This window comes from Crocuta crocuta, unplaced genomic scaffold (assembly GCF_008692635.1).
Source record: "Crocuta crocuta isolate KB4526 unplaced genomic scaffold, BGI_CrCroc_1.0 scaffold217, whole genome shotgun sequence".
In the NCBI taxonomy this organism is placed as follows: Eukaryota; Metazoa; Chordata; class Mammalia; order Carnivora; family Hyaenidae; genus Crocuta; species Crocuta crocuta.
Window position 1 is genome coordinate 1525208 of NW_027532208.1, and position 19613 is coordinate 1544820.

Below are 19613 nucleotides of genomic sequence, written 5' to 3' on the forward strand. Positions count from 1 at the left end.
GCAGTTCCCACCCCGCCCCTTGGCCCAAGATTCTCTGAATGGTGTGCTCTGTCTACTGGATTTGGAGCTGTCAGAGGCTCCTAGGTGAAGTTGAAAGGAGAGAGAGGGAAGGAGTAAAGGAACTTCTGTTTCCTAAGCGCCTGCTCCATGCCAGGGCCAGTGCTGGGTGATTTATGTCATCTCAATGTCACGTTCCTATAGCCTTTCATTGTAATCTCGTGTAAACTGCCTCACTTTACAGGTGACAGTGTTAAAGCCTGTCCCTGTATTTAAGCCTTGGTTGTCCTGGCACAGCCTCTGCTTCACGCTGAGAACCAGGGCATAGTGGGGTTAGCTGTGGACTCTGAGCCCTATCTGTGTAGCCCTCTGGTGCCTGCTCAGCCTGAGCCAGGAACCCACAGTCAAGCTTATGGGCGGCCTTCTCCGGGAGCAGGGAGCATTGCCTCTTCTCCACCAGAAGCAAATGCCCACCCGTTGTCCACCCAGACTGTGTGAGGCCGAGCAGTAGGCCAAGCTCTCTGTCCTGGAAGTCCTTTGAGAAGCCTAATGTGAGGCCCAGCCTCTGCCGGTGATAACCATCAGCCAGAATGGAAGTCCTCATGTGCTGGTCAAACACAGGGAGAGAAGAAGGGCCGTGTCTGGCCAGTTTCCAGCTTCCTCTCAGGCTGTGACAACCCCTAATGAAACATCCCTTCCTAATTCACAGTTTTCCCCGAAGATAGACCTTGTGTCCTCACTGGAGTGGAGTTCACCAGCCCAGCTGTGTCCAGGCAGCTCTGGGCTGACTGAGAGAGAGAGAGAGAGAGAGCGAGCTATACACACACCTGGTTTGGAGAGAGGCCAGGCCTCTACAGGGGAGGGTGAAGAACTTCCCTACTGGTGGGTGTGTAATGTGGCTCTGCTTGCCACCCAAAAAGCCATGTGGGTTTCCTGAACTGGTCAATTTGTAGGAAGATTGTGCCCTCTGACGCCCCTGAAGCCAGATAATCAAAGTGCTTCCACTGAGCACTTTTCCCATCTGCCTGCCCCATTCCCCTAACAAGAACCATCACACGGACACCCCCCACTCCCGCCCACCGAAAGTCTCAAAAAGCCTATTTCTGCTGAAAGAGTCCACAGGCGGATGTCTTAAACTTGCCATTTTGACCTTATTCTTTTGAATAGGCCATTAGGAAAAGGACACTTGATAGAAATAATCAGAGTCAAGGCTGCTAGGATAAACATCTGACTGAGGAATCAAATCTTTATTGTGAAATTCACACAAACACACACACACACACACACACACACAGACTTTATCTTGAGAAAACTAATTTTGGCCAAACCCCATTGTAAAAAATCAGATTTGGTTGACTATGAAATAAAATCAAGGAATTAAATTGGTTTTAATGGAACTCCTGAAGGAAAATACTTTTGGCAAAAACTTGTCAATATTAGCTTAATGGTCTGTGTAAAAGCTCAAAATGTCAAAATATTCTCAGGGCTTGACAGCCGAGCCAAGAACATTGTCAACCTTGTAGAAATAGGAGGAGCACCGAAAGAATTGGGAAGCCTTCCACCTGCCCAGGCTAGTAGTAGCCATGATCTCAGCTCACAGGGCTGCGTCCTCCTTCAGAACTGTGCTGTTGGGGTGCCAGTTGGTTAAGCATGTTTGACTTTGGCTCAGGTCACGATCTCCTGGTTGGTGAGTTTGGCTCTATGTCCAGCTCTCTACTGTCAGCAGAGTCCATTTTGGATCCTTTGTTGCCCTGTCTCTCTCTGCCCCTCCCCAACTTGTGCTCACCTCTCTCAAAAATCATTAAAAAAACCCAAACAACTGTGCTATCAGGTTCAGGAACTGTTCTTATCCCTCTCATACTTGATCAGTGGATGGAGGGCAGTTCTTACTTGACGAGGGAAGAGTTCTCCCTTAGGGAAGCAAAGAACTCTGGAGGAGTTGATTTGTGAGGCTAGGTTTTCACCTGGATGCCACTAGAGGCAGAGGAGGTGCCTGGGGGCGAGAGTGGGGACGTCCTTAGGTGCATCTGTGTGGCCTCAAGCCAAGATGACCCCATTACCGAAGGCAGGAATGGTGACTGACTATTCATTCAACGTGTGCGTATTGAGCACCATTCACCAAACATCGTGGGCGCTGGCTGAGCATCTGGTCCCTGCCCTCATGCCCCATACATTCCTGGAGGATAAGATTGGTGGTAAAGCAAACAGATGAGTGCAGTCGCGTCGAATGATGGCAGTGAGGTGAAAGACAAAGACACCCGCAATTTAAAAGGTCACCCCAAGTGCTGGGTAAAGGTTAGATTGTGGGGAGAAAGCAAGAAGCCAGAAGCGTGGTTGGGAAGTACAGCATCATCAGGAGAGAGAGAGTAGTACCTTGGTGTAAAATGTTAGCTCTGGAGCTGGAGCAAAGTAGATGGGTTTGGAATATGTTTAAGTACTAGAGCTAATAGATTGGATATGAAGGGTGGTGGGGACAGGGAGAGGGATTCGGGGTGTGGGCTTGAGTAGCTAGGTGGATAACGGTGCTGTCTCGAGGCTGAGGAAACCAAAAGAGAGCTGTTGGAGGTGTGGGCATGTGTGATTTAAAAGTTCTGTTTTGGCCGCGTTACGTTTGAGATGCTCATTGAAGGCATCCAAGTGGAGTCAAGGTCAATGGAGAGGTCAAGCAGGACAATGACTTGGGACTTAGTTTATAAACGGTATTCAAATCACTTGGACTCTAGATTTTTTTTTTTTTAATTTTTAACGTTTATTTTAGAGAGACAGGGAGACCGAGCATGAACAGGGAAGGGGCAGAGAGAGAGGGAGACACAGAATCCAGAGCAGGCTCCAGGCTCTGAGCTGTCAGCACAGAGCCTGACATGGGGCTGGAACTCGTGAACTGGGAGATCATAACCAGATATATCGAAATGTATCTTTTTGTTTTCAGTTTGTTTATTTTAAAAGAGAGAGAACAAGCAGGGGAGAAATGGGGGGGGGGGGAGGGAATCCCAAACATGCTCTGGGCTGACAGCGCAACTCCTGAACCATGCGATCGTGATGACCTTAGCGGAAACCAAGAGTTGAACGCTTAACTGACTGAGCCACCCAGGAGCCCCATGGACTTTCTTAACATGAGGAGGTAGAGCCTCCCACACAGAAGACCCAGTAGCAACAAACAGAGAGGGAGAAGAGAAGCCTGGCGGGTGGAGTATCCCTGGAATGGAGAGTATGGGGAGGGAGGGGTGCTGAACAGGGTTAAGTGCTAAAAGACTCCATCATTTGAGCTAAGTGATAATGGCTTAGGCAAGATGCACATTGTTGACGGACTTGATAAGAGCAATTCCTATGGTGTGATGGGCTCCAGGGAAAAAAGTTGCATTTCTTCCCTGTTCAGAATGTGTCATGTGTAATTTCATTAACCCACACACAAAAGAGAGATACTATTATCTTGTTTTTTTATGGAAGTGACAGTATTGCGATTACCCCCATTTTATAGAGGTAGAAACTGAGGCACAGAGAGGCATATTACTCCTCCCTCATCAGGCAGCCGACAGCAAGTGGCACAACAGGATTTGAACCTAGAGAATCTGGAGGTGAGGACGTAGAGGCAGCGAGCAGTCTCTGTAGAGGAGAACAGAGACGGCACTGAGGATGTTTGCCTGCTGATAGGAATGATCCATGTGGAGGTTGAACTTGGTGATGTTGGAGGGGAGGCTGAGAACCAAAGTCTGAGTTAGTGGGAAGGATCCAGGGCCGATGGTGAGGGGGTGGCCTTTCCCAGAAGCATTCTACTGGTAACTCTGAAGTGGATCCTAATTGTCCTGAGCAAGATTACCCCTAGACCCAACTTCTCTCTGGCATGCCCCCTGCTGGCCTCCAGAGGCCTGCTGGGTAACTCTTTGTGGCCCCCACCCTTGCCAAACGGCAGCCTCCCTGTAGGAAGGCGCTGCCCAGGCCCAACCTTCCTCCCCACCCTCTGGCCTTGGGGCACCAGAGCCCAGGCTGGGTGGGCAGTTCTATCAATACACATCAGTGATTCTCCACCCAACTTTGACCTCCATGATCCCTGTCCTAAGCCTACAAGGCCCTTCTACAGGGTCTTGGCTGATCACTCTCTAGCTGCTGTCACACTAGCTTCCCTCGGACTCTGTCAAGTACCGACTGTTCTTCCCTTCTTCACCCTCTCTCCCTTCTCTGCCTGGCTAAGTCTTGCACAGCCTCCTGACTCGGCCTAACAGTCCCATCTCAGCCCTCCATCTGCTCCAGCAAGATGAGGCCCTCCTGTTAGCTCGACCCCCAACACTGGATGCTGACCCTTGTGGTGCTTTTCCTGTTTATGATGTGGTTTTTGGCCCAATGTCTGTTTTCCACGCTAGGCTGTAATCTTGAGAGTAGGTCTATTTCACCAGTTATTTCCAGTGCCTGGTATACAGCAGGTGCTCAGTAATGAAATGAAAGAAGAAAGGAATTGGTGACTGCATTATAGCCTTATAGCCTACTTGGTATTTCTCTGGCTCGGATATGCTGTGTACGATACTCGATTCTCTGCACGCATTTTACTACAAATTTTTGAAGTTTTCCAGATTACCTTCATGATTATTTTCATCTTGGTTTGAAGGTGTGTTAAAGAGTTTAATACAGTATCTTTGGCCATCCATTTAAAATAAAAAGAGGGAGACTCCTGGGTGGCTTAGTTGGCTAAGCATCCAACTTTGGCTCAGGTCATAGATCTCACAGTTGGTGAGTTTAAGTCCTGCATCAGCCCCTATGCTGACAGCTCGGAGCCTGGAGCCTGCTTCAGATTCTGTGTCTCCTTCTCTCTCTGCCCCCTCCCCCGCTCACACTCTGTCTTTCTCTTTCAAGAATAAATAAACATTAAAAAATATACAAAAAATAAAATGAAATAGGGGCACTAGGCCACTAGGCTCCATGCTGAGCATTGATCCTGCTTAAGGTTCTCTCCCTCCCTCTCTCCCTCTCTCTCTACCCCTCTCCCCCGCTTGCTCTTGCGCTCTTTCTCCCTCTAAAATAAAAAAATAGGGGCGCCTGGGTGGCTCAGTTGGTTAAGCATCCGACTTTGGCTCAGGTCATAGATCTCACAGTTGGTGAGTTTAAATCCTGCATCAGGCTCTATGCTGACAGCTCGGAGCCTGGAGCCTGCTTCAGATTCTGTGTCTCCTTCTCTCTCTGCCCCCTCCCCCGCTCACACTCTGTCTTTCTCTTTCAAGAATAAATAAACATTAAAAAATATACAAAAAATAAAATGAAATAGGGGCACTAGGCCACTAGGCTCCATGCTGAGCATTGATCCTGCTTAAGGTTCTCTCCCTCCCTCTTTCCCTCTTTCTCTACCCCTCTCCCCCGCTTGCTCTTGCGCTCTTTCTCCCTCTAAAATAAAAAAATAGGGGTGCCTGGGTGGCTCAGTTGGTTAAGCATTCGACTTTGGCTCAGGTCATGATCTCACGGTCTGTGTGTTCGAGCCCCGCATCAGGCTCTATGCTGACAGCTCAGAGCCTGGAGCCTGCTTTGGATTCTGCATCTCCCTCTCTGCCTCTGCTTCTTCCCTGCTCATGTTCTGTCTGTCTGTCTGTCCCACAAAAAAAAAAAACATTAAAAAATAAAAGAAAAATAAATAAAATAGAGGCACTAAACTTGTACATTAGTGATTCTTCCCAGTAGGATGGCTGGTTTGGTTTTGTGTGAACCAATAGAGCTTTACAACATCTTGAATCAGGTCACAAAACTGTCGCGATTGACTGAACCCAACTATCTCTGCCTATTGGGTAAGTGCTTTAAAAAAACAAAACAAAACTATGTTGCATTAGTGTCCTTCAAATACGATTTTTGGTGAATTGAGAAATCTCTGGGGCCGAGGGAATACATGACGTTAGAAAACCTTTAGATTCCTTCAACATAGCTTAAAATGATGCTACTAATTGTCCCGTGACTTGGAAATCATTCCAGATTAAGTCTAGAAGGTCTTGAAAGACCTGTGTTCTTGTTGAGCGAAACATTTTGAACCTCTAGCAAATACATAGTAACGCTAATAAATGCCCATGTACCCACCACTCAGATTCAACCTAACATCAGGTTACACAGATACAGGTACAGATAGATGTACCCCTCTATCTACCCCAACCTGATCCCATTCTCCTCCACTCCAAAGATGATGGGTTCTGTATTTTTTACATTTTTACTATAGATGCAAGCATCCTGAAATAGTGTGTGACCTGATCATTTATACAAATTGTACCGTAATGTACAATCATTCTGCAGTTTGCTTTTTCTTAAAATTTATGAGACTTCCCTCCCCTCCCCCAAGTCTAAATGTGAAGATCTGTTAACTGTTAGGGTAGTGCCCATTACTAATCAGTCGTGATGTGTTGCTTGCGTTGTGTTTCTATTATGAACAGTATCTTGTGCGTCTCTTATTCACGGGCAAGAACTTCTTCAGGGTATCTAACTAGAAATAGAATCGACAAGTTGCAGATTCCGCATTCACTACATTGTTGTGAAATTTCCCACCAAAAAGATGATCATTTTGCATTCTTATCATCAGCGCAAGACGCATACCTACCAACACCTGATTCTGTCAGCCTTGAAAATTTTTGCATTCTGATTGGTGTGAATTTGTATTGATTTTTTTTTCTCTCCCAATTAAAAAAATTGCAATAAAATACGCATAATATAAAATGTGCCATCTTGACCACTTTTGAGTGTACAGTTCAGTGGTATTAAATATGTTCATAATGTTGCACGGTATTAGCTACACCATCATCCACCTCCATAACTCCTCATCCTGTAAACTCTAAAACAAACTGTATACCCATTAAACACTAACTCTTCATTCCTCCCATCCCTTAATCCCCTGGAAGTCACCATTTTCCTTTCTGTTTCTATGATTTTGACCATTGTAGGTCATGTAAGCAGAACCATACAATATTTGTCTTTTGTGACTGGCTTATTTCACTGAGTATCCTCATGTTGTCCAGGTTTATCATGTTCTAGCACAATGCAGAATTTTCCTCTTTAAGTCTGAATAGTACTCCATTGTATGTTTATACCACATTTTGCTTATCCATTTATTTATCAACAGACATTTGGGCTGCCTGCATGTTTTAGCTATTGTGAATGATGATGATCATGGGTGTACAAGTATTTCTGAAACCCTGCTCTTTATTTATTTTGGGTATGTAAATAAGAAATGGAATTGCTGCATCATATGGTGATTCTCCTTGTGATTTTTTTGAGGAACTGCCACATTGTTTTCCATAGCGCCTGCACCATTTTACATGAACACAAGGGTTCACAAGTTTCTAATTTCTCCATGTCATTGTTAACACTTGTTATTTTCTTTTTTTTTCCTTTTTTTTTTTTTTTGAGGGGGGGATCATTCTAACAGGAGGAAGGTAGTATCTCTGTATAATTATGATTTGTATTTCCCTAATGATTAGTGATGTTGAACATGTTTTCGTGTACTTATTGGCCATTTGTATATCTTCTTTGCAGAAATATGGGATTGACTCCTTTGCCCATTTTTGAATCAGTTTTTTTTATAACTTTGAGTTTTACGAGTTATCTACATATTCTAGGTATTAATCCCTCATCACATTTAATGGTCATCAAGTTCAGTTTCTCGTTTCTTTTCCTTTTGTTGCTCATGCCTTTGGTGTCCTATCCAGGAAATCATTGCCAATTCCAATGTCATGAAGATTTGCCCTATGTTTTCTTCTTCAGGTTTACACTTTTAGGTCTTACATTTAGGTCTTTGATCCATTTTGAGTTCATTTTTGTATGGCGTTAGATAAAGCTCCAACTTCATTCTTTTGCATGAGAATATCTAATTTTCCCAGCACCATTTGTTGAAAAGACTGTCTCATTCTTAGTCTCTTGAGATTTTGTATAAATTTTAGGATGGGTCTTCCTTCTTTCCTTCCATGTCCTTCCATGTTTGTTTATTTTTGGGCAGATATAGTGCAGAGCCCAATGTGGCACTTGATCCCATGAACCCTGAGACCATGACCTGAGCCAAAATGTAGTCGGCCACTTAACCAACTGAGCCACCCAAGCACCCCAGGCTTTTCTCTTTCTATATATAAAAAAAAAATCGTTGGGAGTTTGATAGTGCATTGAATCTATAGATTGTTTTGTATAATATTGACATCTTAGCAACATTGTTTCCCAGTTCATGAACACGGAGTGTTTTTCCATTAATTTGTCCTTTAATCTCTTTCAGCAACATTTTGTAGTTTTCCATGTCTTTTACCTCTTTGGTTAAATTAATTTTTAAGTATTTTATTCCTTTTGACATTATTGAAAATAAATGATTAATTTCTTAGATCATTTATTGTGAGTGTGCAGAAATACAACTGTTTTTTGTGTGTTGACTTTGTATCCTGCAGCTTTGATGAATTCATTTGTTCTAGCAGGTTTGTTTTGGTCAGATCTTCAGGCTTTTTCAAATCTCCTTGAACTTTACAGCACAAAGAATATATCTTAATGTATGGAATTTTTAAAAGTTTATTTTTTTTAGTAATTTCTATAGTCAGTGTGGGTCTCAAATTGATGAACCCAAGATCGAGAATCACCTGCTCCTCCAACTGAGCCAGCCAGGTGCACTTTAGGGTCGTTGTTTTTTTGTTTTGCTGTGTGTGTGTGTGTGTGTGTGTGTGTGTGTGTATCTTTTGTCTCTTACACATATAAGATGATAATATCTGCAAACTGAGATGATTTTGCTTCTTTTACAGTTTAGATGCCCTTTATTTCCTTTTCTGTCTTTTTTTTAATTTTTAAATTTATTATTGAGATAGAAACAGAGCATGAGTGGGGGAGGGGCAGAGAGAGGGAGACATAGAATCTGAAGCAGGCTCCAGGCTCTGAGCTGTCAGCACAGAGCCCGACATGGGGGTCGAACCCATGAACCGTGAGATCATGACCTAAGCTGAAGTCAGAGCCTTAACCAACTGAGCCACCCAGGTGCCCCCTTTATTTCCTTTTCTTGCCTAATTGCTCTGGCTAGGGCTTCTAGTACTAGGTTGAATAGAAGTGGTGAATGTCCACATCCTTGTGTTTTTCCTGATCTAGAGAAAATGTCTTTAGTCTTTCACCATTGAATATGATGTTTGCTCTGGGGTTGTTTTTTTTTTTTTTTTTACATATGATTTTAGTATGTTGAGATCATTCCTTTTTATTCCTGGTTTGCTGCATGTCTTTATTATGAGAGTGTACCGCATTTTGTCAAATGCTTTTTCTCAGCAGTTGGAATGATCATGTGGTTTCTTTCTTTCATTCTGTTGATGTGGTGTATTACATTGACATTTTGGTGTGTTGAACCATCCCTACATTCCAGAAATAAATCCCACTTGTTTATGGTATGTAATCCTTGTAACATGTGGCCAATATTTTATTTTGGAAATTTTTTTGCATCAGTGTTGATACTGGAGTAGGTTTTTGTTTCTCTGTTTTTCTTGTAGTGTCTTTTGCTTTGGTATCAGGGTAGTGTTGGCTTCATAGAATGACTTAGGAAGTGTTCTTTCCTTTTCAATTTTTTCGAAAAGTGAGAAGTATTGGGGTTAGTTCTTTACATATTTGGTGAGAATTCACCAGTGAATCCATCAGGTCCAGGGCTGATTTTTCTTTATTAAATCAATTATATTTAAAAAATTTTAAAGTGGGTTTTTTTTTTTTTTTTTTTTGAGAGAGCAAGAGAGTGCATAAAGCAGGGGAGGGACAGAAAGAAGGAGAGACAGAATCCCAAGCAGGCTCTGTGCCATCAGCACAAAGCCCGATGTGGGGCTTGAACTCCCAAACTGCGAGATCATGACCTGAGCTGAAACCAAGGGTTGGATTTTAATAAACACATGAAAATTTTCTTTATGAAAATGACTAGATCTCTAGGTCAGGAATTTCAAAAGGCTTATCATCTTTCAAGACCATACACTGAATTCTAAAGTGTTAGGTTGCTAAGGAGCGATGGATGAGATCTTTCCTGGGATCAGCTTTTGGTTAGATATTGGAAAGACCCTTCAGAGTAGTGGACTGGGGAAAGTACAGACCAGGGAAAAGCCTTAGTGCATGCACTGTACTGGCTTATAATTCTGCTTTGGGTCAACTCTACCAGTGCGAGAATATATACGTGAATTATAATAATATGGAATATAATTTAAACTCCTCTCTATGAACATACATCCTGTATAGATCCAGCCTGATAATTAGAGTGGTTGAGTGGTCTATGCAAGGCTTTATTTTTTTGGGGGGAGGGGGTCAGGAGATTTTTTTAACTTTTTCAGAGAAAAAGCACAAGCATGGGAGAAAGGCAGAGGGAAATGGAGCCTAAACTGAGCATGGGGCCTGATGCTGGGCTTGATTGCATGACCCTGGGATCATGACCTGAACTGAAATCCAAGAGTCAGGTGCTTGAGTGCCTGGGTGGCTCAATTGGTTAAGTGTCTGACTTCGGTTCAGGTCATGATCTCATGGCTTGTGAGTCTGAGCCCCACATTGGGCTCTCTCTTGTCAGCACAAAGACTGCTTCGGATCCTCTGTACCTCCCCACCCCTCCCATTCCTCCCCTGCTGGTTTTCTATCTCCTTTTCTCTCTGTCAAAAGAAATAAACTTAAAAAAGGAAAAAAGAAGAGAGAGATGCTCAACCAATTGAGCCACCCAGGAGATTTTTGATTATTGATTCAATCTCCTTACTGGTTATAGGTCTACTCAGATTTTTTTCTTTTTTTGTGATTTGGTCTTGGTAGGTTTGTGTTTCTAGGAATCTGTCCATTTCATGTAGGTTATTTATTTGGCGTATAGTTGTTCATAGTACTATTTTATAGTCTTTTTTATTTCTGTAGAATTGGTAGTAATGTCCCTACTTTAATTTCTGACTTTAGTAATTTGGATCTTCTCTTTTTTTTTTTCTTAGTCCATCTAGCTAAAGGTTTATTGATTTTTGTTTATCTTTTCAAAGAGCTGACTCTTGGCTTCATGGATTACTTTAAGTCAACATCACCTGGGGCACATGTGATGAGGTCTGTGAGGGTTGACCTTTGTATCTGCATACATATGCACAATAGTTTCCAAAGCTGAAGACCACATGATTATAGAGATTAAAACAAATAAAATGGCCCTTCTTGGAAGATTAGAGCAACACATCCTTTTGTTTGTTTGTTTAGAGAGAGGAGGTGCACAGCATGAGTTGAGGGGCAGAGAAAGGAGAGAGAGAATCCCAGGCAGGCTCCATGCTGTCAGCACAGAGCTTGATGTGGGGCTTGAACTCCTGAAACCATGAGATCGTGACTTGAGCTGAGATGAAGAGTCAGGCACTTAACCTACTGAGCTACCTGGGCTCCCCCAATCCTCTTGTTGATAAGAAGCTATTGAAACGCCCAGAGTTTGAGAGACCCCAAAAACAGACCACCAGAGACCAGAGTCAAAGCCAATCGGCAAGGGTCGTTTATTTGCAGGTTCAAACCCGAACCTCCGCGCACTCGTCGCTGGTGACGCTGAGAGGCCCCGAACAAAGCCTTCACAGCCTTTTTATAGACAGGAGTAAACAAGTCGAGGGGAGGGACAGGGGATCTCTATGGTTACAGGTTTGTCATTGGTTGATATTTAAATGTGAACATATACCACATTTGATTGGTTCCCGCCATCAGGTTTTCGGCGGGATCCAATTACAACATTTAGGATACCTTTGAATTTAGCCAATCATAGAGCGAGTCTAGTCTTGTTCGGCGACTAACGGGTTAACTTCTCTCTCCCTAGGCCCTTCCTTCAGTAAGGCGGAGGGTGGCTGCTGGCCTTTCCTGATTGAGTGTTGCCAAGGTAGTGTGGTGGAGTGATGTGGTGGGCAGTTTCTTCGGCCTTGGGCAGTGTGCAGCTGCCTGATAGTTCCGGGGAGGCTGAAACTCAAGCCTTAAGCAATGGTACAGAAGCGGAAGGAGCTAGTTAGGTTTTAGTTTCCCGTAGTGCAAGCACTTGTACAGAAGCAGAAAAGCTGGTTGAGTTTTTGGTTTAGTTTGTCTAGGCCCCTCACTCCAAGGAGCCGGCACCGATGCAAGTACAAAAGGGTCTTTATTACAAGCTTGAGCAGGGGCTCACCCAGCCTGCTGGTGTCATGGCAGCAAGGTGAAGCCAAGAACAATAGCGAACAGGACTTTTAAGGAGTACGGGATGGGGGTGTTACAGTACATGTAGCATCATCACATAAGCACCAATTACAATTACAGCTTCGACCATTCAGTGTCTATGAGGTGTTCATTACTTTTGGTGGGACCCAATCATGACTTTTGAGAATCCTTTGAAAATGACCAGTTGTGAGGTGAGTTTAAAGGGCCCACATGGGGTTCAGACAAGCAGTGAGAAATTGGCTAGTTTGTATCTGCAGTTTCCAGCCTTGACTCAGACCATAGGAATGTTTCTATTTTTTCTTCTTGATTAGCTGAACTGAGGGTGGTCTGAGGATGGCTTTAGCCTTGAACAGTCTGAGGCTTTTCCTGGGACTGGGACTGGGGCTACGTGCAGCCCGAGGTTTCTCTTAATGGAGGACTTAATTTTTGGCTCTTCACTATAACCGAACCCAGTTTGTCTGCCCACCAAGGCTCAGCATAGCCAGTCCTACAGGAAGAAAAGGGTTTGAGAACAGCTAAATGACAGGAGGCAAGCCCCAAATCTGCCTTCCTGAAGGGGAAGAGAAGAAGTGTTTTATAATCCTAGGGATTGGGATTTCATACATATTGATGAAAAGGATGGGGAAATTTAAGAGTGTTTATGAGGAAAGGTGGAGCTTTCATATCACACAAATGTATGTTAACATATATCTCATGTTCACTTTACAGTGGACACAACATCAAAATGAGGCAAAATTCAGGAGGTCGTCTTAGGACACAGAGAAGGGGCTGTGTGCATACGCCGAGAGCTGGATGGGGTTTGGGGCTCTTATTTCCAGTAAGGAATGCAGGGCTTTGCATGTTCATAGGCTGGGACCCTATCAGTGACTTTGAGTCTAGGCTTCTGCAGAGATAGTACTGGATTTATTGGGAGGTCTGAAAAAAAGCAATAGCTGATAAGGAAGAAACAGGCCTCTGAAAAACAAGCTTTAATTTCCTGTTAGTTTCAACCTTGTTAACCCTGTGGAGCACAGTTTCAAAGCCTTACCAAAAAAACTGTAGCTTTGGGGTGCCTGGCTGGTTCAGTTGGAACAGCTTGTGACTCTTGAAAGATCTCAGGGTCATGAGTTCAAGCTCCACATGGGGTGTAATCACTTAAATTTTAAAAATGTCTTTTTTTTTTTTCTGAGAGATTGTGTGAGCAGAGGAGGCAGGGGGTAGGGGGGTGGGGGAGGATCTTAAACACGTTCCATGCTCCGCGCCAAGGCTGATGCAGGGTTCAATCCCAGGACCCTGGGGTCATGATCTGAGCCAATATCAAGAGCCAGATGCTCAACTGACTGAGCCACCCAGGCACCCACAAGTATTTTTTTTCAGAGGTACTTTTTCCTTTTTCCTTTTTTTAAAAGTTTGTTTCTTTTGTTTTATTTTTGAGAGAGCATGCGGGAGGCTATGAATGGGGTAGGGGCAGAGGGCAATGGAGAGAGAATCCCAAGCAGGCTTTGCATGGTTAGTTCAGAGCCTGACACAGGGCTTGAACTCCCGAACTGTGAGATCATGACCTGAGCCAAAATCAGGAGTCGGACACTTAACTGACTGAGCCACCCAGGAGCACCTCTTTTTTTTTTTTTAATTGAGGTGAGGTTGGGTCATTATCTTTGGGTCGTGGGATCAAGCTTCCATTGAAGCCTGCTTAAGATTCTCTCTCCCTCTGCCCCTCTCCCCGACTAGTGCACTCACTCTCTCTCTTTCTTTCTCTAAAATTAAAAATTATATGTTAAAACATCTTGAAACTGTCTTTTGAATTTGTATTTATATTAGTTAAAAGTGATCCATTCATAAGACTACCTAGAATTAGGCTTATAATCTCTTCTAGTATTTCTAGTTTATGACTAGTTACTAAACATCGGTTCACAAATAACAGGTTCAGTTTTTCAAATTTTCTGTTCCCACTTTTGTTGAGAAATAATCAATATACATCACTGTGGGAGTTTAAGGCATACAGCATAATGGTTTGATCTGCATATATTGTGAAATGATCACGGTAGGTTTAGTTAACATCCATCATCTCTTATAAATACAATAAAAAGAACAGAGCATTTTCCTTATGATGACAACTCTTAGGGTTCACTCTTAAGAACTTCCCCACAGGGGCACTTGGCCAGTTCAGTCAGAGCACGTGACTCTTGATTTCGGGGTTGTGAGTTTGAGCTCCAAAGTGGGTGTAGAGATTGCTTTTAAAAAAATCATAAAAAAAGTTTCCCACATCTTCTACAATGTTAGCTATAGTCCTCATGTTATACATCATAACATGTTCTTTGTTGTTGTTGTTACTTTATCAAAAGGGAAAATTGTAGCTTCAGTCCTGTCCAGTCAGGGGAAAGGGGAAAACTGGGGAAATAAAAGATTCCAGCAGTTCCACACAAACATCACATTTGTCAAATGGAAGAACTCCCACTGAACCAGATGTTCATATTATTAAGATACTCTTCATTGACATAATTTTTTTAAATGTTTATTTTTGAGAGCACAATTTTTGAGAGACAGGGAGGGGCAGAGAGAGAGAGGGAGACAGAGGATCTGATTCCGGCTCTGTGCTGACAGCAGTGAGCCTGACGCAGGGCTTGAACTCCTGAACCATGAGATCATGACCTGAGCTGAAGTCAGATGCTCAACAGACTGAGCCACCTAAGTGCCCCTTGTCCTTTTTAAAATAATGTTTCTTTTCAGGAGTGAGAGTGAGTGGGCATGTGTGAATGGGGGAGGGGCAGAGAGAGAGGGGAAGAGAGAATCCCAGACAGGCTCCACACTCAGTGCAGAGCCTGATGGGGGGGGTTGATCCCAAGATCATGACCTGAGCCAAAATCAAGAGTCTGATGCTTAACCCACTAAGCCACCCAGGCGCCCCTCCTTTTGTCCTTTTTGATCTCTTTTAACCATGGACATGATTTTTTTTTTTTACCTGAAAAGATTCCTCCAAAGGAAGAAATAAACAAATCGTGTTTCTAGTAGAGAAAAATTTATCTAACTTTTCATAGTAATGGCCCTTTAGACTTCTCAATGCCCTCTAGAAACATCTTATGTTTAAAAGGAAGAAACAACTGGAAAGAAGAGAAGACTGGTTTCCCAACAGCCACCTATGTTCCCACCCAGTGTGCGTCTGTTGTTTGGGTTTGCAGGAAGAGAGGCTGCGGTTTGGCCTCTGCAGAGAGCAGACAGTCCCCCTTCCTCACTGCTCCTGGTCACCGCGATTAGAGGTGCAAACACAGGCAGAAAACCTCTTGGATCTCCAACTGTGGGGATCTTAATTGCCTGATAGTCCCCAACACTGTGCTTTAAACGCCTTCTTCCCAAGGGCACACTTCCCACATTGACTGTTTCCCACCTGCCCCCACTGGCCCCCATCCCCTATCAGTGACCAAGAGCAGCAGGGATACTTAAGTCGAGCCCATTCCTACAAAAAGATCCCTCTGCTGGGTGTTTTTGACTTGAAGATTCCCCATAGCTTTGCCAAAACTTCCTTAGAACTGTGCTGAAGTCTATGGACCTACCTTCCTTCCCTCCTTCACAGGGGTCATCCCTGCATCCTGACTGCTAGCTCTCGGTCTCCTCATTTTCCCTCACCAATGTTTCCCTTAATCAAACTCGTGTATGTCTTATTTGATACTGGTATTTGCCCTTGAGAAGACTCAGGCTACTGCAAATCGTACAGAAATTGGGGGAGCTGAGAAAACAGATGGCGAGATGCGATTTTTTTGCCTCACTGCTTGGGAATAGATAAGGTGTTGAGGATCCTGTCCTGAATGATAGATGAGCACAGATCATTTCTTTTCCCCACTGGCCCTTTATCACTCACAGGGTCATGTAAGGAACGGGCCTCGATTTCTATTTTCTTGTAGCTTTTCATGGTTTTATAAGATTTTTCTGAATTATTTCCTATATGCACATCCATTTCTTTTTTATAAATTTTTTTTTATTTACTGTGTGTGTGTGTGTGTGTGTGTGTGTGTGTGTGTGAGAGAGAGAGAGAGAGAGAGAGAGAGAGAGAATCCCAAGGAGGCTCCACACTGTTAGTGGGGAGACCAATGTGGGGCTTGATCTCACAAACTGTGAGATCATGACCTGAGCCAAAATCGAGTTGGACACTCAACTGACTGAGCCACCCAGATGTAGCAGGATTCTCACACAAGAGAGTCATGACATGGAGGCTTTTCTTTCCAGGAAGCAACTTTATTACTTTATTACAGCCGGTGTCGCTTAGTAGGGTTCATATGCAAAGAACTGAGCCCTGAACACCACGTGGCATGGTTTTTTATATAATTTTTTACTTCTTTGTCTCCCATATATGGTAACACACAAACATGCAGTCTGATCAACGTGGTCTCATGTTACAAGTTTGTGAGGGATGTCATCACATACACGAATAGCAAGGTTGCCTTGAGATTTTTTTTTTTTTAGGGAGGGGACCCTACCACATTCCCCCTTTTGATGCTCGGACCCCTCTATTTAGGGTCAAAGAGTATCATTTTGGTTTATTTTTATGTTTTATTTATTTCTGAGAGAGAGTGTGTGAACAGAGGAGGGTCAGAGAGAGAGGGAGATACAGAGTCTGAAACAAGCTCCAGGCTCTGAGCTGGCTGTCAGCAGCTGTGGGGCTCAAACCCACGAACCGTGGGATCATGACCTGAGCTGAAGTTGGATGCCTAACCGACTGAGCCACCCAGGTACCCCTCATTTTGGTTTAGAGATTTATATTTTTATAACATCATAACATGAGTGGACATCTTTTTTTTTTATTTTTTTTATTTATTTATGGCCTTAATGAGACTGGAGGCAGACCATACAACCAAGGGAGCTAAGCAGGGTAAGATTAAGTATCCTCCTAAAATTAGGAGAATAATTCCTTTGAGGTTTTGAATCCCCCAAGAGTTGAAAACCATCCTCCAAATAACTCTCTGGGGTTCCAACTCTTCCAGGTCTGGACTGGGACATAAGTAATTTTTCTCATTCGATCTGTGATCTCCTCTAGGACTTTTCCCTCATCCTCTATCTGTAGGCAGCAGTTGTTGAGGTTAAAATTTCCACAACCGCCTCTCAGAAGCAAGCACGTAATCTAAGGCCAAGCAATGTTGATAGATGGCATTGTACATTTTGGTTTGTTGCTTGGCTGGTAAGTTAAGAGCTCTGGCAGTTTTATTGGTTATCATTTTTACAACTGCTTGCAGTCTACTTATGTGGTTTAGCGTGTACACACGGGAGTGTGGCAGCCCCAGGACCCATCCTGTGCCCGGGTGACAGGGCCATAATATTGGATTATACACGCGGGAGGCCATTTATTATCTTTTTAATTGTTAATTGTATCTTTTTTTTTTTTAGTCTCCCTGTCTCTATATACTTGAATTCCCAAATGTTTTTCTCTGGCAAGCGGGAGTAGGAAGAAAGATGGACGAATAGTTTTCAGCGCATATGACCCTGACCAGACTGAGGGAAGTATAATATAGCTGCCCTTCCATATATCTAGTACAGAGTACAGTCCACCCGGGATTTGCCATTTGATGGCTGTGTTGACATTGTCTCAGGCCTCTTGGAGATGAGAGAAGTGAGACAAGGGCTGGGGATCTGGCTCCAGGTGACCTGGGGTCCCCACCATTGGGCCTTCTGGGCAGTTGAGGTATAAAACCTTTGGCCCAGGCATGTTAAATTTCCAACAGGGATGGTGAACTTTTTTCCCCATGAGGCAAGACAGTTTTTCCAATAATGGAGCTTTTGAGAAGCCAATCCCCAATAGTAGGACTGGAGTATTTTGTTTTACTTGTGGGGAATCTAATTTTTTTAGTCTCTTATGGCCATTGTTTTCCTATGTTGGTACCAACGAAGTATCTTATCCACAAAAGGAAGGTGAGCGTTAACAGAAACCCCTCACCACAGTTTTAGTTGGCCGAAGGGGCCTTGGCCAATCCTATGGCAAAGAGTCGAGGAAGAATCACAATAATAGTGAGAAACAGGGGTGCCTAAAAAATGATAGTTAGAAGCAAGGCATGACAGTGCATCACAGTGAGATGCAGATCTATTTATCTAGAAAATAAGGGCAGTCTTTTGTTTCACTGGACCAGCGATTCCTCAAGCTTCTGCTGTGCGTAGATCAGTCTGCTTCTGCAGTGACTCCATCAGGGCTGGGGTCTCCTGGGGCCTAGGGGGTTGCAGATTGCTCCTTCTGTAGGGTGAGCTTGCACGGCGTGGATGGGTCAGGAACACACTCCCAGTCTGGAGATGCCGGCTTCACTCTGCTGTAGTGAATCCGGGGACCCACTTTGGCTACCTTTACTGCAGTAGGGATGCATAAAATGACAGTGAATGGGCCCCTCCACAGGGGTTTCAGGGGCTGGACATTTGATTCCTTTATCCATATTGCATCTCTGGGTTAAAGAGGTGAGCGTTTGTAGTCAGATTTACAGGTAATCATTCTCTGACCCAGTGGTAAAAGGTGGTTAGGGCAAAGCCAAGGGCCTGCATCTGTTGTTTTAGGGTTAGATTGTCTCACTTGGATTCCCCCCTTATGTCCCTGATAATGGGGGGGGGGGAGTGTGCCCATAAAGGATTTTATAAGGAGAGAACCCCATCTGTTTCTTTAGCCTCCCACTTGCAGCTGCAATCTGCCTCCCTGAAGGTGCCTTATTTCTCCCTAATGTTACCCCTTTCCCTGTTTATTCCTCCCCTGGAACAGGGCCTGTACCTGCTGTTGGGGAACAGGGATAATGACCGTTCTGCCTTCTTCAAGCTGATGAGGGACAGTGCAAGGGTCCAGCAGTGAGAGGCTACCCAAGGGTTGGTCAAGTGGCCCATAGTATGGTTTTCCAGGAAGGCTGGCAGGCATGAGGCAGCATAGATATTAGTAGACATAAAGAGAAAAATGCAAAGTAAAGATTATACTGACCAAGAAGATGATACGTTGAGATAATGTCTACAGTTTCCAAACCTGTGAAATAATCTAGGAGAGACCCTGACTGTGTAAACAACATATGTCAGGGACTCTTTCATTACCCAGCTAATGGAGAACCAGGATCAGTAAGTAATCAATTGTGGCTCTATTTTCAAGAGTTTGGCCTTAACTTAATTCAAAAAATTTTTTTTAATGTTTTTTAAAAATTTATTTATGAGAGAGACAGCGTGAGCAGGGGAGGGTCAGAGAGAGAGGGAGACACAGAATCTGAAACAGGTTCCAGGCTCTGAGCTGGCTGTCAGCACAGAGCCCGACTCGGGGCTCGAACCCATTGAACCGTGAGATCATGACCTGAGCCGAAGTCAGACGCCTAACCGACTGAGCCACCCAGATGCCACTAATTAAAAAAAGTTTTAAAGCATTTAATGCTTGTGAGGTGTTATTTAGAGCTTTGCTGAGTAATAAGCTTTATTTTGATGTGTAAAATTTTTTCAAGAGCCAGAAGTTCTACTAGAGAATGAGTCAAGGCAGCCATTTACCATTATTAATTTGTATTTTTAGGTGAGCCAAACCTGAGTATTATTTTATA

The 19613-nt window shown here is 43.7% G+C and overlaps 1 protein-coding gene across 7 annotated transcripts in view; it reads left to right on the forward strand.

Annotated features, from left to right (window-relative positions):
• The window catches only part of STYXL1 (serine/threonine/tyrosine interacting like 1), a 78325-nt gene that overhangs the window by 6143 nt on the left and 52569 nt on the right, over nt 1-19613 (forward strand). For 3 of the 7 annotated variants that reach the window (XM_077777806.1, XM_077777804.1, XM_077777808.1), the window contains exons 2-3: nt 5659-5762; nt 11741-11800. In XM_077777806.1, coding sequence (XP_077633932.1) covers nt 5660-5762; nt 11741-11800 — 163 coding nt within the window. In that variant the 5' untranslated portion in view covers nt 5659. Of the gene's footprint in view, nt 1-5655; nt 5763-11740; nt 11801-19613 lie in introns of all 7 variants that reach the window. The other 4 variants (XM_077777807.1, XM_077777805.1, XM_077777809.1 and 1 more) reach the window with 2 other exon arrangements.